Source organism: Nerophis lumbriciformis, linkage group LG11 (genome assembly GCF_033978685.3).
Source record: "Nerophis lumbriciformis linkage group LG11, RoL_Nlum_v2.1, whole genome shotgun sequence".
Lineage (NCBI taxonomy): Eukaryota > Metazoa > Chordata > Actinopteri > Syngnathiformes > Syngnathidae > Nerophis > Nerophis lumbriciformis.
The window spans coordinates 47,110,589-47,131,842 of record NC_084558.2 but is presented as its reverse complement, the minus strand read 5'-3'; the positions used below and the strand labels follow the sequence as shown (position 1 = coordinate 47,131,842).

At 32.9% G+C, this 21,254-nt stretch overlaps 2 protein-coding genes across 2 annotated transcripts in view; one reads left to right on the top strand and one right to left on the bottom strand.

Annotated features, from left to right (window-relative positions):
• noc4l (nucleolar complex associated 4 homolog) overlaps window positions 1-1,302 on the top strand; it is a 40,950-nt gene extending 39,648 nt beyond the window's left edge. Inside the window, exon 16 of the mRNA XM_061966474.2 lies at window positions 1,155-1,302. The gene's annotated coding sequence lies outside the window, so the exon portion shown is untranslated. The remainder of the gene's footprint in view (window positions 1-1,154) is intronic.
• scarb2c (scavenger receptor class B, member 2c) overlaps window positions 1-21,254 on the bottom strand; it is a 32,428-nt gene that overhangs the window by 1,397 nt on the left and 9,777 nt on the right. The window contains exons 5-11 of the mRNA XM_061966475.1: window positions 16,779-16,870; window positions 14,260-14,379; window positions 13,762-13,940; window positions 5,750-5,868; window positions 3,793-3,866; window positions 1,463-1,514; window positions 1,184-1,336 (exon numbers count right to left, since the gene is read on the bottom strand). Of these exons, the coding sequence (XP_061822459.1) occupies window positions 1,184-1,336; window positions 1,463-1,514; window positions 3,793-3,866; window positions 5,750-5,868; window positions 13,762-13,940; window positions 14,260-14,379; window positions 16,779-16,870 (789 nt within the window). The remainder of the gene's footprint in view (window positions 1-1,183; window positions 1,337-1,462; window positions 1,515-3,792; window positions 3,867-5,749; window positions 5,869-13,761; window positions 13,941-14,259; window positions 14,380-16,778; window positions 16,871-21,254) is intronic.

Sequence of the window (21,254 nt, the reverse complement as noted above, 5' to 3'; positions counted from 1 at the left end):
TGCTACATAATTATATGCTCTTACATAATGCTATGCTACATACTTGTATGCTCTTACATAATGCTATGCTACATAATTATATGCTCTTACATAATGCTATGCTACACAATGCTATGCTATGCTACATAATGCAATGCTATGATATGTTACATAATGCTATACTATATAATGCTATGCTCTATTACGTTATGCTATGTCACGTAATACCATGCTATGCTATAATCCATAATGCTATCTCACATAATGCTATGCTATATAATTATTTGCTATGTTACAAAATATAATACTATGCTATGTTATGCTACATAATGCTATGTTACGTAATCCAATGTTATGCTATGATACATAATGGAGTGCTATAATGCTATATCACATATTATGCTATAATCCATGATGCTATGATATGTTACATAATGCTATGCTACATAATGCTATATTACATAATGCTATGCTATGCTACATAATGATATGCTATGTTACAAAATATAATACTATGCTATGTTATGCTACATAATGCAGTGCTATAATCCATAATGCTATGTCACATAATACTATGCTATGCGCTATTACGTAATGCTATGCTATAATCAATAATGCTATGCTACATAATGCTATGTGCTATTATGTAATGCTATACTACATTATGCTATGCTATAATCCATAATGCTATGTCACTTAATACTATGCTATGCTACACAATGCTATATTACATAATGCTATGCTACATAGGTATATGCTATGTTACAAAATATAATACTATGCTATGTTATGTAATATAATGCTATGCTACATAATGCTACACTATAATCCATAATGCTATGTCACATAATACCATGCTATGCTACATAATGCTATATTACATAATGCTATGCTATGCTGCATAATTATTTGCTATGTTACAAAATATAATACTATGCTATGTTATGCTACATAATGCTATGTTACGTAATGAAATGGTATGCTACATAATGCTATGCTACATAATTATATGCTGTTACATAATGCTATGCTACATAAAACTATGCTATGTTATGCTACATAAAGCTATGCTACATAATGCTAAGCTATGTGACGTCAAGTAACATGTTATGTTATGCTATGACATTGAAGTTTTTGAGTTCCTCAATAAAGCCATGCTGTGTAACAAACATCAGGTTACGTGAGGTTACGGGGAACGACTCACCTCGGGGATCTTTTGGCGACACACGAGCAACATGAAGACGCCGCCCAGTAGGATGGCGACCCCGATCAGCATGAAGGGAATGTTTAGCACCAAGTTCTGCTGGAAGACCGCGGCCGCCACCTTCTTTACGGAGACGTCGTCGATGACGACGCTCTTTAGGAGACGAGGAAAGTTGTGTCACATTGAATACAAGTGATGATATTCACTTTTCTCATTCAAATAAAGGACAGGAACATATTAAATAGTGAATAAAATAATGTTTTTTTACAATAGGATTACCTCATTCAGGTGAAGGACAGGAAAGATCACCGTGCTCACGTTCCCCGTCTGACTAAAAAAAAGAAACATAATATACATTTCCATCCAGTGAGAAAATGACAGAAATGTTCTAAATTGCAGGAAACCTAAAAAAAAAAAAATCTAATAAATTCTACAACAGCTTTGACATTATGTTCTTTACAAGTGTATGTAAACTTTTGACCACATATATATATATATATATATATATATATATATATATATATATATACATACATACATATAGGTATATACCGTATACAAACCCCGTTTCCATATGAGTTGGGAAATTGTGTTAGATGTAAATATAAACGGAATACAATGATTTGCAAATCCTTTTCAACCCATATTCAGTTGAATGCACTACAAAGACAACATATTTGATGTTCAAACTCAAACTTTATTTTTTTTTGCAAATAATAATTAACTTTAGAATTTCATGGGTGCAACACGTGCCAAAGTAGGCATGTTCACCACTGTGTTACATCACCTTTTCTTTTAACAACACTCAATAAACGATTGGGAACCGAGGAAAACTAATTGTTGAAGCTTTGAAAGTGGAATTCTTTCCCATTCTTGTTTTATGTAGAGGTTCAGTCGTTCAACAGTCCGGGGTCTCCGCTGTCGTATTTTACGCTTCATAATGCGCCACACATTTTCGATGGGAGACAGGTCTGGACTGCAGGCGAGCCAGGAAAGTACCCGCACTCTTTTTTTTTTTTTTACGAAGCCACGCTGTTGTAACACGTGCTGAATGTGGCTTGGCATTGTTTTGCTGAAATAAGCAGGGGCATCCGTGAAAAAGACGGCGCTTAGATGGCAGCATATGTTGTTCCAAAACCTGTATGTACCTTTCAGCATTAATGGTGCTTTCACAGATGTGTAAGTTACCCATGTCTTGGGCACTAATACACCCCCATACCATCACACATGCTGGCTTTTACACTTTGCGCCTATAACAATCCGGATGGTTCTTTTCCTCTTTGGTCCGGAGGACACGACGTCAACAGTTTCCAAAAACAATTTGAAATGTGGACTCGTCAGACCACAGAACACTTTTCCACTTTGCATGAGTCCATCTTAGATGATCTCGGACCCAGAGAAGCCGGCGGCGTTTCTGGATGTTGTTGATAAATGGCTTTCGCTTTGCATAGTAGAGCTTTAACTTGCACTTACAGATGTAGCGACCAACTGTATTTAGTGACAGTGGTTTTCTGAAGATCTTGCCCCAAGTGGAGGAGTTCAAGTACCTCGGAGTCTTGTTCACGAGTGAGGGAAGAGTGGATCGTGAGATCGACAGGCGGATCGGTGCGGCGTCTTCAGTAATGCGGACGCTGTATCGATCCGTTGTGGTGAAGAAGGAGCTGAGCCGGAAGGCAAAGCTCTCAATTTACCGGTCGATCTACGTTCCCATCCTCACCTATGGTCATGAGCTTTGGGTTATGACCGAAAGGACAAGATCACGGGTACAAGCGGCCGAAATGAGTTTCCTCCGCCGGGTGGCGGGGCTCTCCCTTAGAGATAGGGTGAGAAGCTCTGTCATCCGGGGGGAGCTCAAAGTAAAGCCGCTGCTCCTCCGCATCGAGAGGAGCCAGATGAGGTGGTTCGGGCATCTGGTCAGGATGCCACCCGAGCGCCTCCCTAAGGAGGTGTTTAGGGCATGTCCGACCGGTAGGAGGCCACGAGGAAGACCCAGGACACGTTGGGAAGACTATGTCTCCCGGCTGGCCTGGGAACGCCTCGGGATCCCCCGGGAGGAGCTGGACGAAGTGGCTGGGGAGAGGGAAGTCTGGGCTTCCCTGCTTAGGCTGCTGCCCCCGCGACCCGACCTCGGATAAGCGGAAGAAGATGGATGGATGGGTTTTCTGAAGTGTTCCTGAGCCCATGTGGTGATATCCTTTAGAGATTGATGTCGGTTTAAAGTTAATGATTTGCAACAAAAAAAAAAGTTCATCAGTTTGAACATCACATATGTTGTCTTTGTCGCATATTCAACTGAATATGGGTTGAAAATGATTTGCAAATCATTGTATTCCGTTTATATTTACATGTAACACAATTTCCCAACTCATATGGAAACGGGGTTTGTACATCTATATGTGTATGTATATAAACTTATATGTATATATATATATATATATACACATATGTATGTATATATGTGTATGTATATAAGTATACACATATATATATACACATATGTATGTATATATGTGTATGTATACAAGTATACACATATATATATACACATATGTATGTATGTATATATATTCAAATATAATGTGATATAAAAAACAAAAAAGGTGCCTTACGTGAATGTGGGTATTTGCTGGACGTAGACATTGATTTGGAGACGTTTTGCAGCTTGCAAGATGGTTCCAGTAAGCTGCAAAATATGTTGTAATTTTTTTTTATTACACATAACAAAAAAAGTATCTGCTACTTTCAATATTGTTCCATGCTGCAAATTGCATTATGATGCACACACACGCACGCACGCACACCTGCTTCCCCTGACTCCTTCCCCACCTCTAAAATATAATTCATTACATTTAATGAGCAACATAAATAAGCAACAAACTTTTTTTCCTGCCCATTTTTTATTTTGGCATGAAAGCGCAAAACAATTTAACATTTCATGATTCTTTTTAATAGTCTCGTCTTTTATTTGTTTTGTGTAATTTGAAAATATTTTGTCTTTTATTGGCTTATTTTGTGTAATTTGTTATCTCTTTGTTATGTCTTTTGTTATCTGTTTTGTGTAACTTTGAATGTTTTTGTCTTTTATTTGTTTGTGTAATATTACATTATTTTGTCTTGTTTGTCATTTTAAATCAAATAGTTTGTTTCATGTAATTTGTAGTTATGTTGTCTTATTTGTTTATTTTTTTTACTCGTTTCATGTCATTTTAAATGGTTTTGTCTTTTATTTGTTTTGTGTAATTTTGTAGTATTTTGTCTTTTCTTATATCCATCCATCCATTTTCTACCGCTTATTCCCTTTGGGGTCGCGGGGGGCGCTGGAGCCTATCTCAGCTACAATCGGGCGGAAGGCGGGGTACACCCTGGACAAGTCGCCACCTCATCGCAGGGCCAACACAGATAGACAGACAACATTCACACTCACATTCACACACTAGGGCCAATTTAGTGTTGCCAATCAACTTATCCCCAGGTGCATGTCTTTGGAGGTGGGAGGAAGCCGGAGTACCCGGAGGGAACCCACGCAGTCACGGGGAGGACATGCAAACTCCACACAGAAAGATCCCGAGCCCGGGATGTATTTGTTTGCTGTAATTTTAAATGGTTCTGTCTTTTATTTGTTTTATGTCATTTAATTTGTTTTGTCATTTTAAATCGTTTTATGACATTTTAAATATTTGTGTCTTTTATTTGTTTTGTGTGAGTTTAAATCTTTTGTTATTTGTTTTATGTCATTTAAAATGGTTTTGTCTTTGGTTATTTTATGTCATCGTTTTTACTTGTGTTTTGTGTAATTTAAAAATCTTTTGGTTTTTGTTTTATGTCATTTTAAATTATTTTGTCTTTTATTTATTTTATGTAATTCTAAATTATTGTGTCTTGTTAGTTGTTTAGTGTAATTTTAAATGATTTTGTCTTTTGTTTTATTTAATTTTAAATGATTTTGTCCTTTATTTGTTTAATGCTTTTTTTGTTGTGTTTGGTATAATTTTAAATTATTTTGTCTTCAGTTATTTGCTTGATGAAATCTTAAATTGTTTTGTGTATTTTTGAATGTTTTTTGTTATCTGTTTTATGTAATTTTAAATCATGTTGTCTTTTATTTATTTACTGTAATTTAAAAATGTTTGTTTTCTTTGTTTTATGTAATTTAAAATTCTTTGTCTTTTGTTATGTGTTTTATGTAACTTTAAATCATTTTGTCTTTGGTTTATTTAATGTAATTTTTTTTAATTTGTTTTATGTAATTTAAAATGTTTTGTCTATTTGTTTCGTGTCATTTTAAATTATTTTGTCTTTTCTTAGGTGTTTTGTGTAATTGTAATTTGTTTCATAAGTGTTTTGCACTTCCAAGCCACCGTACCTTTTCAAATGCGACATGGCCAATTATGCAAATTAGACAATGACGTCATCCATGTCAGCATAATATCTAGTGTACGTTGGTGTTTAGGGAACTAACTAACACTAACACTCAGTGGTCAAAAATGGAGGGGGTGATTGTGACGTGTAGTGCGCCATCTTGTGGTCACACTGAGGAGTTGCATGGAAGGAAAAGGAAGGTCTCACCGGGTGGACGTCTATGAGGGTCTGGTGATCGTCCTTGTTGGGCTTCATGCCAAACACGCCTTGGACAAACTTGGGGTCTCCCTGGTAGAAGTGTGGCGAGGACATGATGATGGGCGCCCCTGAGCAAGGCACAAGACAATCTCCGTCACCACAACAAGCAGACAAATGTTTGACTTGTGTGTTCTTTTATTTCTATCCTTCTTGAGATATCAAGAAGGAAAAGTACCTTGCATATGTGAACAAGTGATGACATAAATCATGGTCCCATTATGGAAAACCATTGCATCTAATAGATAATGTCTCATTTGCATCCCCTGGTGGTGAAATCTATCAAAATGAGGGTGGTCCCAAAAAGGAGGGTTTTTTCAAATTGACCGTGTGTCGGTTTTACAAGTGCTCCCCCTCTGGTCAACATATGAAAAAACAAGTGTGTGTAAAAAATTGAAGTGCTCCCCCTCTGGCCAACATATGTAATAAGTGTGTGTAAGAATTTAAATGCCCCCCTTTGGCCAAAATTAACAAAAAAAATATGTATATAGAGACATACTGTAATAACGACGTAAATAATGAAGATTAAAAATCAATTACCATCAATAAATTCAAAACAAGTCTTTTTCTCACAATGTGTCGACTTTTTTCTTATAAAATTGGGAACAATTTCTCATGTTCTGTCGGTTTCTGTAATATTGCAATATTTTCTCGTGAAATTATCACTTTTTTTTAATGTAAAATTATGGTGACATGTGTCATCTAAAATTCAGACTTTTATCACAACATTGCCAGTTTTTGTTGTTGTTCCTGTATAATAGTGACATTTTTGGAGTGAAATGATGACTTTGGTCATAATTTTGCAGAGTAAAATTCCGATTACTATTATGACATCGCCAACATTTTAAAGTTTTCTTACAAAATTATGACTTTTGTCATATTTTTGCCAAGTAAAATTTCGATTATTATAATAATATTGCCAACATTTTAAAGTTTTTAAAGAAACATTTTCGAGTTTGCGGGAAAAAAAAACTTGAGTTTGTGAAACAGTTTTGAGTTTGTAAAAACATTTTTGAGTTTGTGAAAAAAATATTTCATTTTGTGAACATTTTTGTTGAGTTAATGAAACATTTTTGAGTTTGTGAAACATATTTTTGAGTTTGTGAAACATTTTTGAGTTTTTGAAACTTTTTTTTGAGTTTGTGAAACAATTTTCAGTTTGTGGAACATTTTTGAGTTTGTGAAACTTTTTTTTGAGTTTGTGAAACAATTTTGAGTTTGTGGAACATTTTTGAGTTTGTGAAACTTTTTTTTGAGTTTGTGAAACAATTTTGAGTTTATGGAACATTTTTGAGTTTGTGAAACATTTTTTTAGTTTGTGAAACATTTTTTTCAGTTTGTGAAACACTTGAGTTTGTGAAACAATTTTTTCAGTTTGTGAGACATTGTTTTGAGTTTGTGAAACAATTTTGAGTTTGTGAAACATTTTTTATTGAATTTGTGAAACATTTTTGAGTTTGCGAAACATTTTTTAGAGTTTGTGAAACATTCTTTTCAGTTTGTGAAACACATTTTTGAGTTTGAAGTTTCTGTAATATTGCAATATTTTCTCATGAAATTATTACTTTTTTTATGTAAAATTATTACTTTTTAATGCAAAATGGTGACATTTGTCATCTAAAATTCAGACTTTTATCATAGTATTGCCAATTTTGTTGTTGTTTTTGTAAAATAGTGACATTTTTGGAGAGTAAAATTCCGATTACTATTATGATATTTTCCAAGTTTCCAAAGTTTGCCAAATAAAACTTTGATTATTACTATAATATTGGCAACATTTTTAAGTTTTCTTATAAAATTATGACTTCTGTCATATTTTTTCCAAGTAGAATTCCGATTATTATTATGATATTGCCAAAATGTTTAAGTTTTCTTATAAAATTGTGACTTTTGTCGAGTAAAGTTACGACTCTTTTCAGAAAATTGCCAAAATGTTCAGCTTTTCTGGTAAAATTGCGACTGTTATTGAGTAAAATTCCAACTTTCAACATAATATTGCACAAATGTTCCGTTTTTCTTGTAAAATTTTGATTATTATTATAATATTGCCAACATTTGTAAGTTTTCTTACAAAATTATGACTTTTGTCATATTTTTGCCAAGTAAAATGCCGATTGTTATTAAGATATTGCCAAAATGTTAAAGTTTTCTTATAAAATTGTGACTTTTATCAAGTAAAGTTACGGCTCTTCAGAAAATTGCCAAAATGTTAAGCTTTTCTGGTAAAATTGCGACTGTTATTGAGTAAAATTCCAACTTTCAACAAAATATTGCACAAATTTTGATTATTATTATAATATTGCCAACATTTTTAAGTTTTCTTACAAAATGATAACTTTTGTCATAATTTTGCCAAGTAAAATTCCGATTATTAGTATGATATTGCCAAAATGTTAAAGTTTTCTTATAAAATTGTGACTTTTGTCGAGTAAAGTTACGACTCTTTTCATAAAATTGCCAAAATGTTAAGCTTTTCTGGTAAAATTGCGACTGTTATTGAGTAAAATTCCAACTTTCAACATAATATTGCACAAATGTTCAGTTTTTCTTGTCAAATTTTGATTATTATTATAATATTGCCAACATTTTTAAGTTTTCTTATAAAATGATGACTTTTGTCATAATTTTGCCAAGTAAAATTCCGATTATTATTATGATATTGCCAAAATGTTAAAGTTTTCTTATAAAATTGTGACTTTTGTCTAGTAAAGTTACGACTCTTTTCATAAAATTGCCAAAATGTTAAAGTTTTCTTATAAAATTGGGACTTTTGTCGAGTAAAGTTACGACTCTTTTCATAAAATTGCCAAAATGCTAAGCTTTTCTGGTAAAATTGTGACTGTTATTGAGTAAAATTCCAACTTTCAACATAATATTGCACAAATGTTCCGTTTTTCTTGTAAAATTTTGATTATTATTATAATATTGCCAACATTTGTAAGTTTTCTTACAAAATTATGACTTTTGTCATATTTTTGCCAAGTAAAATTCCGATTGTTATTAAGATATTGCCAAAATGTTAAAGTTTTCTTATAAAATTGTGACTTTTATCGAGTAAAGTTACGACTCTTCAGAAAATTGCCAAAATGTTAAGCTTTTCTGGTAAAATTGCGACTGTTATTGAGTAAAATTCCAACTTTCAACAAAATATTGCACAAATTTTGATTATTATTATAATATTGCCAACATTTTTAAGTTTTCTTACAAAATGATAACTTTTGTCATAATTTTGCCAAGTAAAATTCCGATTATTATTATGATATTGCCAAAATGTTAAAGTTTTCTTATAAAATTGTGACTTTTGTCGAGTAAAGTTACGACTCTTTTCATAAAATTGCCAAAATGTTAAGCTTTTCTGGTAAAATTGCGACTGTTATTGAGTAAAATTCCAACTTTCAACATAATATTGCACAAATGTTCAGTTTTTCTTGTCAAATTTTGATTATTATTATAATATTGCCAACATTTTTAAGTTTTCTTACAAAATGATAACTTTTGTCATAATTCTGCCAAGTAAAATTCCGATTAATATTATGATATTGCCAAAACGTTACAGTTTTCTTATAAAATTGAGACTTTTGTCGAGTAAAGTTACGACTCTTTTCATAAAATTGCCAAAATGTTAAGCTTTTCTGGTAAAATTGTGACTGTTATTGAGTAAAATTCCAACTTTCAAAAATAATATTGCACAAATGTTCCGTTTTTCTTGTCAAATTTGGTTTATTATTATAATATTGCCAACATTTTTAAGTTTTCTTGTAAATTTATGACTTTTGTCATATTTTTGCCAAGTAAAATTCCAATTATTATTATGGTATTGCCAACATTTTAAAGTTTTCTTATAAAATTTTGACTTTTGTCGAGTAAAGTCACGACTCTTTTCAGAAAATTGCCAAAATGTTAAAGTTTTCTTATAAATTTGGACTTTTATCGAGTAAAGTTACGACTCTTTTCATAAAATTGCCAAAATGTTAAACTTTTCTGATTAAATTGCGACTGTTATTGAGTAAAATTCCAACTTTCAACATAATATTGCACAAATGTTCCGTTTTTCTTGTCAAATTTGGATTATTATTAAAACATTTCCAACATTTTTAAGTTTTCTTACAAAGTGATAACTTTTGTCATAATTTTGCCAAGTAAAATTCCGATTGTTATTAAGATATTGCCAAAATGTTAAAGTTTTCTTATAAAATTGTGACTTTTATCAAGTAAAGTTACGGCTCTTCAGAAAATTGCCAAAATGTTAAGCTTTTCTGGTAAAATTGCGACTGTTATTGAGTAAAATTCCAACTTTCAACAAAATATTGCACAAATTTTGATTATTATTATAATATTGCCAACATTTTTAAGTTTTCTTACAAAATGATAACTTTTGTCATAATTTTGCCAAGTAAAATTCCGATTATTAGTATGATATTGCCAAAATGTTAAAGTTTTCTTATAAAATTGTGACTTTTGTCGAGTAAAGTTACGACTCTTTTCATAAAATTGCCAAAATGTTAAGCTTTTCTGGTAAAATTGCGACTGTTATTGAGTAAAATTCCAACTTTCAACATAATATTGCACAAATGTTCAGTTTTTCTTGTCAAATTTTGATTATTATTATAATATTGCCAACATTTTTAAGTTTTCTTATAAAATGATGACTTTTGTCATAATTTTGCCAAGTAAAATTCCGATTATTATTATGATATTGCCAAAATGTTAAAGTTTTCTTATAAAATTGTGACTTTTGTCTAGTAAAGTTACGACTCTTTTCATAAAATTGCCAAAATGTTAAAGTTTTCTTATAAAATTGGGACTTTTGTCGAGTAAAGTTACGACTCTTTTCATAAAATTGCCAAAATGCTAAGCTTTTCTGGTAAAATTGTGACTGTTATTGAGTAAAATTCCAACTTTCAACATAATATTGCACAAATGTTCCGTTTTTCTTGTAAAATTTTGATTATTATTATAATATTGCCAACATTTGTAAGTTTTCTTACAAAATTATGACTTTTGTCATATTTTTGCCAAGTAAAATTCCGATTGTTATTAAGATATTGCCAAAATGTTAAAGTTTTCTTATAAAATTGTGACTTTTATCGAGTAAAGTTACGACTCTTCAGAAAATTGCCAAAATGTTAAGCTTTTCTGGTAAAATTGCGACTGTTATTGAGTAAAATTCCAACTTTCAACAAAATATTGCACAAATTTTGATTATTATTATAATATTGCCAACATTTTTAAGTTTTCTTACAAAATGATAACTTTTGTCATAATTTTGCCAAGTAAAATTCCGATTATTATTATGATATTGCCAAAATGTTAAAGTTTTCTTATAAAATTGTGACTTTTGTCGAGTAAAGTTACGACTCTTTTCATAAAATTGCCAAAATGTTAAGCTTTTCTGGTAAAATTGCGACTGTTATTGAGTAAAATTCCAACTTTCAACATAATATTGCACAAATGTTCAGTTTTTCTTGTCAAATTTTGATTATTATTATAATATTGCCAACATTTTTAAGTTTTCTTACAAAATGATAACTTTTGTCATAATTCTGCCAAGTAAAATTCCGATTAATATTATGATATTGCCAAAACGTTACAGTTTTCTTATAAAATTGAGACTTTTGTCGAGTAAAGTTACGACTCTTTTCATAAAATTGCCAAAATGTTAAGCTTTTCTGGTAAAATTGTGACTGTTATTGAGTAAAATTCCAACTTTCAAAAATAATATTGCACAAATGTTCCGTTTTTCTTGTCAAATTTGGTTTATTATTATAATATTGCCAACATTTTTAAGTTTTCTTGTAAATTTATGACTTTTGTCATATTTTTGCCAAGTAAAATTCCAATTATTATTATGGTATTGCCAACATTTTAAAGTTTTCTTATAAAATTTTGACTTTTGTCGAGTAAAGTCACGACTCTTTTCAGAAAATTGCCAAAATGTTAAAGTTTTCTTATAAATTTGGACTTTTATCGAGTAAAGTTACGACTCTTTTCATAAAATTGCCAAAATGTTAAACTTTTCTGATTAAATTGCGACTGTTATTGAGTAAAATTCCAACTTTCAACATAATATTGCACAAATGTTCCGTTTTTCTTGTCAAATTTGGATTATTATTAAAACATTTCCAACATTTTTAAGTTTTCTTACAAAGTGATAACTTTTGTCATAATTTTGCCAAGTAAAATTCAGATTATTATGATATTGCCAAAATGTTAGTTTTCTTATAAAATTGTGACTTTTGTCGAGTAAAGTTATGACTCTTTTCAGAAAATTGCCAAAATGTTAAGCTTTTCTGGTAAAATTGCGACTGTTATTGAGTAAAATTCCAACTTTCAAAAATAATATTGCACAAATGTTCCGTTTTTCTTGTCAAATTTGGTTTATTATTGTAATATTGCCAACATTTTTAAGTTTTCTTGTAAATTTATGACTTTTGTCATATTTTTGCCAATTAAATTCCAATTATTATTATGATATTGCCAACATTTTAAAGTTTTCTTATACATTTTTGACTTTTGTCGAGTGAAGATACGACTCTTTTTAGAAAATTGACAAAATGTTAAGCTTTTCTGGTAAAATTGCGACTGTTATTGAGTAAAATTCCAACTTTCAAAAATAATATTGCACAAATGTTCCGTTTTTCTTGTCAAATTTGGTTTATTATTGTAATATTGCCAACATTTTTAAGTTTTCTTGTAAATTTATGACTTTTGTCATATTTTTGCCAATTAAATTCCAATTATTATTATGATATTGCCAACATTTTAAAGTTTTCTTATAAATTTTTGACTTTTGTCGAGTAAAGATACGACTCTTTTTAGAAAATTGACAAAATGTTAAGCTTTTCTGGTAAAATTGCGTCTTTTGTCGCGTAAAGTTACGACTCCTTTCAGAAAATTGCCAAAATGTTAAGCTTTTCTGGTAAAATTGCGACTGCTATTGAGTACAATTCCAACTTTCAACATAATATTGCACAAATGTTCCGTTTTTCTTGTCAAATTTGGATTATTATTATAATATTGCCAACACTTTTTAAGTTTTCTTATAAAATTATGACTTTAGTCATATTTTTGCCAAGTAGAATTCCGATTATTATAATGATATTGCCAAAATGCTAAAGTTTTCTTATACAATTGTGACTTTTGTCAAGTAAAGTTACGACTTTTTTCAGAAAATTGCCAAAATGTTAAAGTTTTCTTATAAAATTGTGACTTTTGTCGAGTAAAGCTACGACTCCTTTTAGAAAATTGCCAAAATGTTCGGCTTTTCTGGTAAAATTGCGACTGTTATTGTGTAAAATTACGACTCTTTTCATACAATTGCCAAAATATTCAGCTTTTCTGGTAAAATTGCGACTGTTATTGAGTAAACTTTCAACATAATATTGCACAAATGTTCCGTTTTTCTTGTAAAATTTTGATTATTATTATAACATTTCCAACATTTTTAAGTTTTCTTACAAAATTATAACTTTTGTCATAATTTTGCCAAGTAAAATTCAGATTATTATGATATTGCCAAAATGTTACAGTTTTCTTATAAAATTGTGACTTTTGTCGAGTAAAGTTACGACTGTTTTCATAAAATTGCCAAAATGTTAAGCTTTTCTGGTAAAATTGCGACTGTTATTGAGTAAAATTCCAACTTTCAACATAATATTGCACAAATGTTCCGTTTTTCTTGTAAAATGTTGACTTGCGTCGAATAAAATGACGACTTTTATCATAATACTGCCAAAATTCCAAGTTTTTCTTGTGAAATTCCAACTCATTTTTCACAACAAGCTTTTTTATATTTACATAGTATGTATATATTATTAATGTTGTAAATACAAATCTTTATATATCTAGAAAGGCTGGTCCTAACGAGGTAGGCATTTTTCTGAGGTCTCAAGAAGGTAAGAAATACATGAATATGTGTGTGTGTGTGTGTGTGTGTGTGTGTGTGTGTGTGTGAGAGAGGTCACCTTGCTTGCACGGACTCACGTTGAGCACACCTGAGCCCAGGCAGTTGGAGGCGGGGACACAGAAGCCCGCGTTGGCCGGGTTGACGGTGTGGTTGGCGAACACCTGGCTGGGGGGGGAGAAGCGATACGCGGGGATGCCTTTCACCGCTACGTCCTCCTCAAACACGGCGTAAATAGACCTGGGGGAGAGGCGGCATGATGGGAAACACTTCACTGACTAAGACACAACGGCCTCTCAAGTCGTACCATACGTGACCTCCTGAGGACTACATGACTACTAAAACTGCTCCAGAGCATGTGCTACTAAAGCACGCCGAGGAGTAACTCAAAGGAAGGAAATCAATTATTTCTGGCACTTTTTGGTCATTATTTGTTTTGGTATTGGAATTTTCTTTCTATAAATGGACATTGAAAAACAAAAAAACGACTGGTTTATTTGAATATATTTTGACTGTTGTGTGCAATGACGAATGTTTCACACCGGAGGATGAAACGCACCTGCAGAGGTCCGAGGAGAACATGTAGAGCCTTTCCTGCTTTGTGATGACGGGATGGAAGGACGCCCCGTTGGTGCCGTTGATCATGTTGCACTCCTCGCTCGTCCACCACTTTAGTGAGCTGCATGTGACACGCGGGAGGAAATGTCAATTCGTGGAAAAATGACTTTATTTACCCAAATTTAAACAGATGAATAATAAAAGGCTTTGGACGATTTGAAATATGATAATGACTTAAAGAGGAACTGAACTATTGTTTTAGTTTTGCACATCATTCACAATCCTTATGTAAGCATACTTGCCAACCTTGAGACCTCCGATTTCAGGAGGTGGGGGGTGGGGCGTGGGGCGTGGTTAAGAGGTAAGGAGTATATTGACAGCTAGAATTCACCAAGTCAAGTATTTCATACACACATATGTATATATATATATATATCTACATCCTGAAAATATGCAAACAAAACTGTGTTTAGATAATTGATACTTCAAACTTGCATAAATAAATATTAAGGAATATAACATAACTTGGCTTCTGAGAGTTTTAAAATGTAATGAATAAAATGCTAGAGTTGTTGATAAACAAGCAATTGTTTTAATAATTAAATATGGTCATTTTAATTTAAAATAAATTGTTTCAAATATGTTTATTTTAATGTATAATTCTATGGCTGGATGTAATAAGGAGTCAGGAAAAAATACAAATAAAAATACAATTAATTTTGATGTTTTTAGCAAAATATAGTAAAAATTTATTTATTTTTTTAATTAACAAATATATTTATTTTTAGGTAAGATAAACATAATAATACAATTTATCTCTAGTCTGGATGATTTAGTACTTGTCACCCTGTTGTCCTCCCGTCATGAAAAAAGGCTGTCCTCACTCAGGTCCGCATGGAGCTGGAGGGGGCGTGGCTTCCAGGTCCGGCTGAAAATCGGGAGATTTTCGGGAGAATATTTATCCCGGGAGGTTTTCGGGAGAGGCGCTGAAATTCGGGAGTCTCCCGGAAAATTCGGGAGGGTTGGCAAGTATGTATGTAAGACATGTTTTTCTTTTTTTTGTGCATTGTAAATCGTAAATAAATGCTAGCAAGAGTCAGCTAACAATAGAGGTAGTAGGAGTCGCTCTATTGCACCTATAAAACGCTCTAAAAAAACCTTCATCACGGTTTTATATACACACTAAGTATATATGTAGTATCTAGTAACATTCATAACAACATGTAATATTTATATATATTCATAATTTGAAGCATTACATAGCATAGAAACATTTGTAACAAGACTACTAATCATGGCAGACTTGATGAGAGACAACAAAGACTACTTTTGGACAAATGATGACCCGGAAAGTTCTATTTTTGAGTCTGAATACAAGGAGGATGATCTGCAAGTTTTTGAAACTAAACAGATGCAGCTTTAGTCAAACACAAAGCATCGTGTAGCAGTATCACTAAGTGCTAAAACAATATATACAAACGTAATAAAACAACCACTTACTGTACAATGTCTGCTCTCACTGGGATAAAAACTTTTACATCAACAATTTATCATAATCCGTACCAAAAACAAGTGTTTCTTTTCGTGTCTTTCTGGCCATCTCCGGGTCTAGGTTGGATGTCAAAGTAGACCAACTTGGGGTTTTCATGTCCACAACCATCTATTATCCAGGTGAGAGGCATGATTTATCACCTAGGATTAACTTTCACCAACTCAGAGGCCATGCAGCAGCTCAATATGTCAATATAGCAGCATGAGCTGGTTAGCTTTGCTAAAAGTAGTTCCTCGGCGTTAGCGCTTATAATAGCGATATCACTAATAATAACAATAATACTAGATGTTATTTGTAAAAAGCACTTTACATTGCGTAAACAACCTCAAAGTAATACAGTGTATAAAAAAAAAAAAAAAAAAAAAAGATAATAGAAATAAAAACTAGAACAGTCTAATAGCTAGAACTAGTATGCATATATCTAAAAAAAGTTTTAAAAAAAAGAAGGGGTTTTAAGCCTTTTTTAAAAGCATCCACAGTCTGTGGTGCCCTCAGGTGGTCAGGGAGAGCGTTCCACAGACTGTGAGCGGCGGAGCAGAAAGCCCGATCTCCAATTGTTCGTAACTTTGTCCTCAGAGGTTGGAGGAGGTTAGCCTATACGGAGCGGAGGTGTCGTGTGGAGGATTTGGGGGTGAGTAGTTCTTTGAGGTATATAAACAACTAATACTTGTTTATATGTAAATGGAGTATTGTCGGATGTTTTTTTAGAGGACTTCAAGGGCGCAATAGTGTACTCCCATTAGCTGCATTGTTAGCCACCTCTTACTTGCCATATTTTACGACTTAGAATGCATAAAAAAAGAAAAATGTGTTCTTGTCTTACATACAGATTGAAATGATGCCAAACAAAGTGCAGTTCCTCTTTAATCAAAGCTCATGTGAGTGAGCTGTATTGCTGATTGACTGGCAGCTGATTGGATCAATCGGGTATCACGTTTACAGTGGGACCAATCAAGCATCTTGTTTACCTTTCATTGTTCCACGTGTCCACCCGGGCAAAGTCCTTGTAGTTCTGCTGGCCGGTGAAGAAGACGTAGCGACCGTCACTGGAAGCGTTGCTCTGCAATCAAACCACCGCGTTAGTTCTGGTGATATCAACCTGGTGTGTGTGTGTGTGTGTGTTCTGGATATGCTTACTTAATGGGGACATGGCTCTGTTTACACAGTCACCTTTAGGGGACCTCTGACGGTATGGGGACAAAAAAACAGGTCCCCTATAACAGGGTTGGGCAATTAATTTTTACCGGGGGCCGCATGAGCAATCCGAGCACTATGTAAAGATATATAAAGATTTGTATTTACAACATTAATAATATATACATACTATGCAAATATAAAAAAGCTTGTTGTGAAAAATGAGTTGGAATTTCACAAGAAAAACTTGGAATTTTGGCAGTATTATGATAAAAGTCGTCATTTTACTCGACGCAAGTCAACATTTGACAAGAAAAACGGAACATTTGTGCAATATCATGTTGAAAGTTGGAATTGTACTCAATAGCAGTCGCAATTTTACCAGAAAAGCTTAACATTTTGGCAATTTTCTGAAAAGAGTCGTAACTTTACTCGAAAAAAGTCACAATTTTATAAGAAAACTTGTAACATTTTGGCAATATCATAATAATAATCGGAATTTTACTTGGCAAAATTATGACAGAAGTCTTCATTTTATAAGAAAACTTAAAAATGTTGGCAATATTATATTAATAATCAAAATTTTACAAGAAAAACGGAAAATGTGTGCAATATTATGTTGAAAATTGGAATTTTACTCAATAACAGTCGCAATTTTACCAGAAAAGCTTAACATTTTGGCAATTTTATGAAAAGAGTCGTAACTTTACTCGACAAAAGCCCCAATTTTATAAGAAAACTTGTAACATTTTGGCAAGATCATAATAATAATCGGAATTTTACTTGGCAAAATTATGACAAAAGTTATCATTTTGTAAGAAAACTTAAAAATGTTGGCAATGTTATAATAATAATCCAAATTTGACAAGAAAAACAAAACATTTGTGCAATATTATTTTGAAAGTTGGAATTTTACTCAATAACAGTCGCAATTTTACCAGAAAAGCTGAACATTTTGGCAATTTTATGAAAAGAGTCGTAAATTTACTCGACAAAAGCCCCAATTTTATAAGAAAACTTGTAACATTTTGGCAATATCATAATAATAATCGGAATTTTACTTGGCAAAATTATGACAGAAGTCTTCATTTTATAAGAAAACTTAAAAATGTTGGCAATATTATATTAATAATCAAAATTGTACAAGAAAAACTGAAAATTTGTGCAATATTATGTTGAAAATTGGAATTTTACTCAATAACAGTCGCAATTTTACCAGAAAAGCTTAACATTTTGGCAATTTTATGAAAAGAGTCGTAACTTTACTCGACAAAAGCCCCAATTTTATAAGAAAACTGTCAAATTTTGGCAAGATCATAATAATAATCGGAATTTTACTTGGCAAAATTATGACAAAAGTTATCATTTTGTAAGAAAACTTAAAAATGTTGGAAATTTTACAATAATAATCCAAATTTGACAAGAAAAACAAAACATTTGTGCCATATTATTTTGAAAGTTGGAATTTTACTCAATAACAGTCGCAATTTAACCAGAAAAGCCGAACATTGTGGCAATTTTCTAAAAGGAGTCGTAGCTTTACTCGACAAAAGTCACAATTTTATAAGAAAACTTTAACATTTTGGCAATTTTCTGAAAACAGTCGTAACTTTACTCGACAAAAGTCACAATTTTAAAAGAAAACTTTAGCATTTTGGCAATATCATTATAATAATCGGAATTCTACTTGGCAAAAATATGACAAAAGTCATAATTTTATAAGAAAACTTAAAAATGTTGGCAATATCATAATAATAATCTAAATTTTACAAGAAAAACAGAACATTTGTACAATATTATGCTGAAAGTTGGAATTTTTCTCAATAACAGTCGCAATTTTACCAGAAAAGCTTAACATTTTGGCAATTTTATGAAAAGAGTCGTAACTTTACTCGACAAAAGTCGCAATTTTGCCAGAAAAGCTTAACATTTTGGCAATTTTATGAAAAGAGTCGTAACTTTACTCGACAAAAGTCAAAATTTTATAAGAAAACTTTAAAATGTTGGCAATATCATAATAATAATTGGAATTTTACATGGCAAAAATTTGACAAAAGTCATAAATTTACAAGAAAACTTAAAAATGTTGGCAATATTATAATATTAAACCAAATTTGACAAGAAAACGGAACATTTGTGCAATATTATTTTTGAAAGTTGGAATTTTACTCAATAACAGTCGCAATTTTACCAGAAAAGCTTTTGGCAATTTTATGAAAAGAGTCGTAACTTTACTCGCCAAAAGTCCCAATTTTATAAGAAAACTGTAACACTTTACATAGTGCTATATAAATATAATTCACTTCACTGTTGGAAGGGCCACATCGACAATATTTCAATTAAATTTTGCTCAATATTATTTTTGATGTACCGTAAGATAAATAATAATAATAATAATAATAATTAATAATAATAATAATAATCATTTCATTTAACCCAACTTAACTTTATACAAAAGCAGATTGCTTTTGATGGTTTTATTTTTAACACTGTCTTCCACAACACTTCCGGATGTATAATACAATGCAAAAATGTCCATTTCCGCACAGGGTTAATTTCTGTCCCTTTATCCTGCATCCTCTTTAAAAGTCCAACATTTTTAACCCATCACATTTGGACAACCATCTGTTGTCTCACCTGCCAGCGTGTCCCATTTCAGTCCTAACATGTCCAAACACGCATTTGACCTATGTGAACAAGTCATTACCTGTGGTTGTCCTTTTACCGTATTTTTCGGAGTATAAGTCGCACCAGAGAATAAGTCGCACCTGCCGAAAATGCATAATAAAAAAGGGAAAAAACATATATAAGTCGCACTAGAGCCCGGCCAAACTATGAAAAAAACTGCGACTTATAGTCCGAAAAATACGGTAATTGACTGCATAGCTGCCAGCTCCTCTGTGATTTGAAAGTCTGCAGTTATCCCACGTAAGAAGATGAGCAGCTGGGCGGTGTCACGTACATCGCAGCTCTCATCCAAAGCCAGCGAAAAACAGTCAGTCAGCTGAAGCTCCAAGTTTCCAGCAAATGTCTCAACCCGCCTCGTTACAGTGCGTCGGGAGAGTGACACGTTCTCAAATGCGCCCCTCTTCTCCGGGCACATCAGCGCAACAGAGTCCAATAAGCACTCCTTAATAAACTCCGTCAGAAAACGCCTTACTTTTTCTGGTGATTTTGTGAGAAATTACGAAACTTGTCCTGACGGCTGCATTTCTGGGCGTGTGAAATATGGCAAAAAGTCCTTGTTGGGTTTGCAGTTTTACCATCAACGCATCAGCCTCCCTTGCGCGCTCTTCATTAGACAGATTACAGTGTATTTTTCCTCGTGCTTCGTCGTGTAGTGGCGATTCAAATTATATTCTTTAAACACAGCAACCCGTGTACCACAAATTAAGCACACGGCTTTACCTTTAATTTCTGTAAAGAAATACTAGACAGTCCACATCTTGTTGAAAACACGCCATTCGTCATCAACTATTCTCTTTTTAGCGTGAACTGACATCTCGGTGTTAACCGGGCATCACTTGTCGCTGTGTACCTTCACTCACAGGTTACACAGGTCCATAAATAACACTTTTCAAAATAAAAGCAGCACCGTTGTATTGCACACTCGACATAAATACTTTTTTAAAATGTATTTTGTAATTTATGATTGGCCTCGGGCGGGCCGGACAGGGACGCACAAAGGGCCGGATGTGGCCCGCGGGCCGCAGAATGCCCAGGGCTGCCCTAAAGGGAAACCTTTTTAAAGGGGAACATTATCACCAGACCTATGTAAGCGTCAATATATACCTTGATGTTGCAGAAAAAAGACCATATATTTTTTTAACCGATTTCCGAACTCTAATTGGGTGAATTTTGGCGAATTTAACGCCTTTCTAATATTCGCTCTCGGAGCGATGACGTCACAATGTGACATCGCATCGGGAAGCAATCCGCCATTTTCTCAAACACCGAGTCAAATCAGCTCTGTTATTTTCCGTTTTTTCGACTGTTTTCCGTACCTTGGAGACATCATGCCTCGTCGGTGTGTTGTCGGAAGGTGTAACAACACGAACAGGGACGGATTCAAGTTGCACCAGTGGCCCAAAGATGCGAAAGTGGCAAGAAATTGGACGTTTGTTCCGCACACTTTACCGACGAAAGCTATGCTACGACAGAGATGGCAAGAATGTGTGGATATCCTGCGACACTCAAAGCAGATGCATTTCCAACCATAAAGTCAAAGAAATCTGCCGCCAGATCCCCATTGAATCTGCCGGAGTGTGTGAGCAATTCAGGGACAAAGGACCTCGGTAGCACGGTAAGCA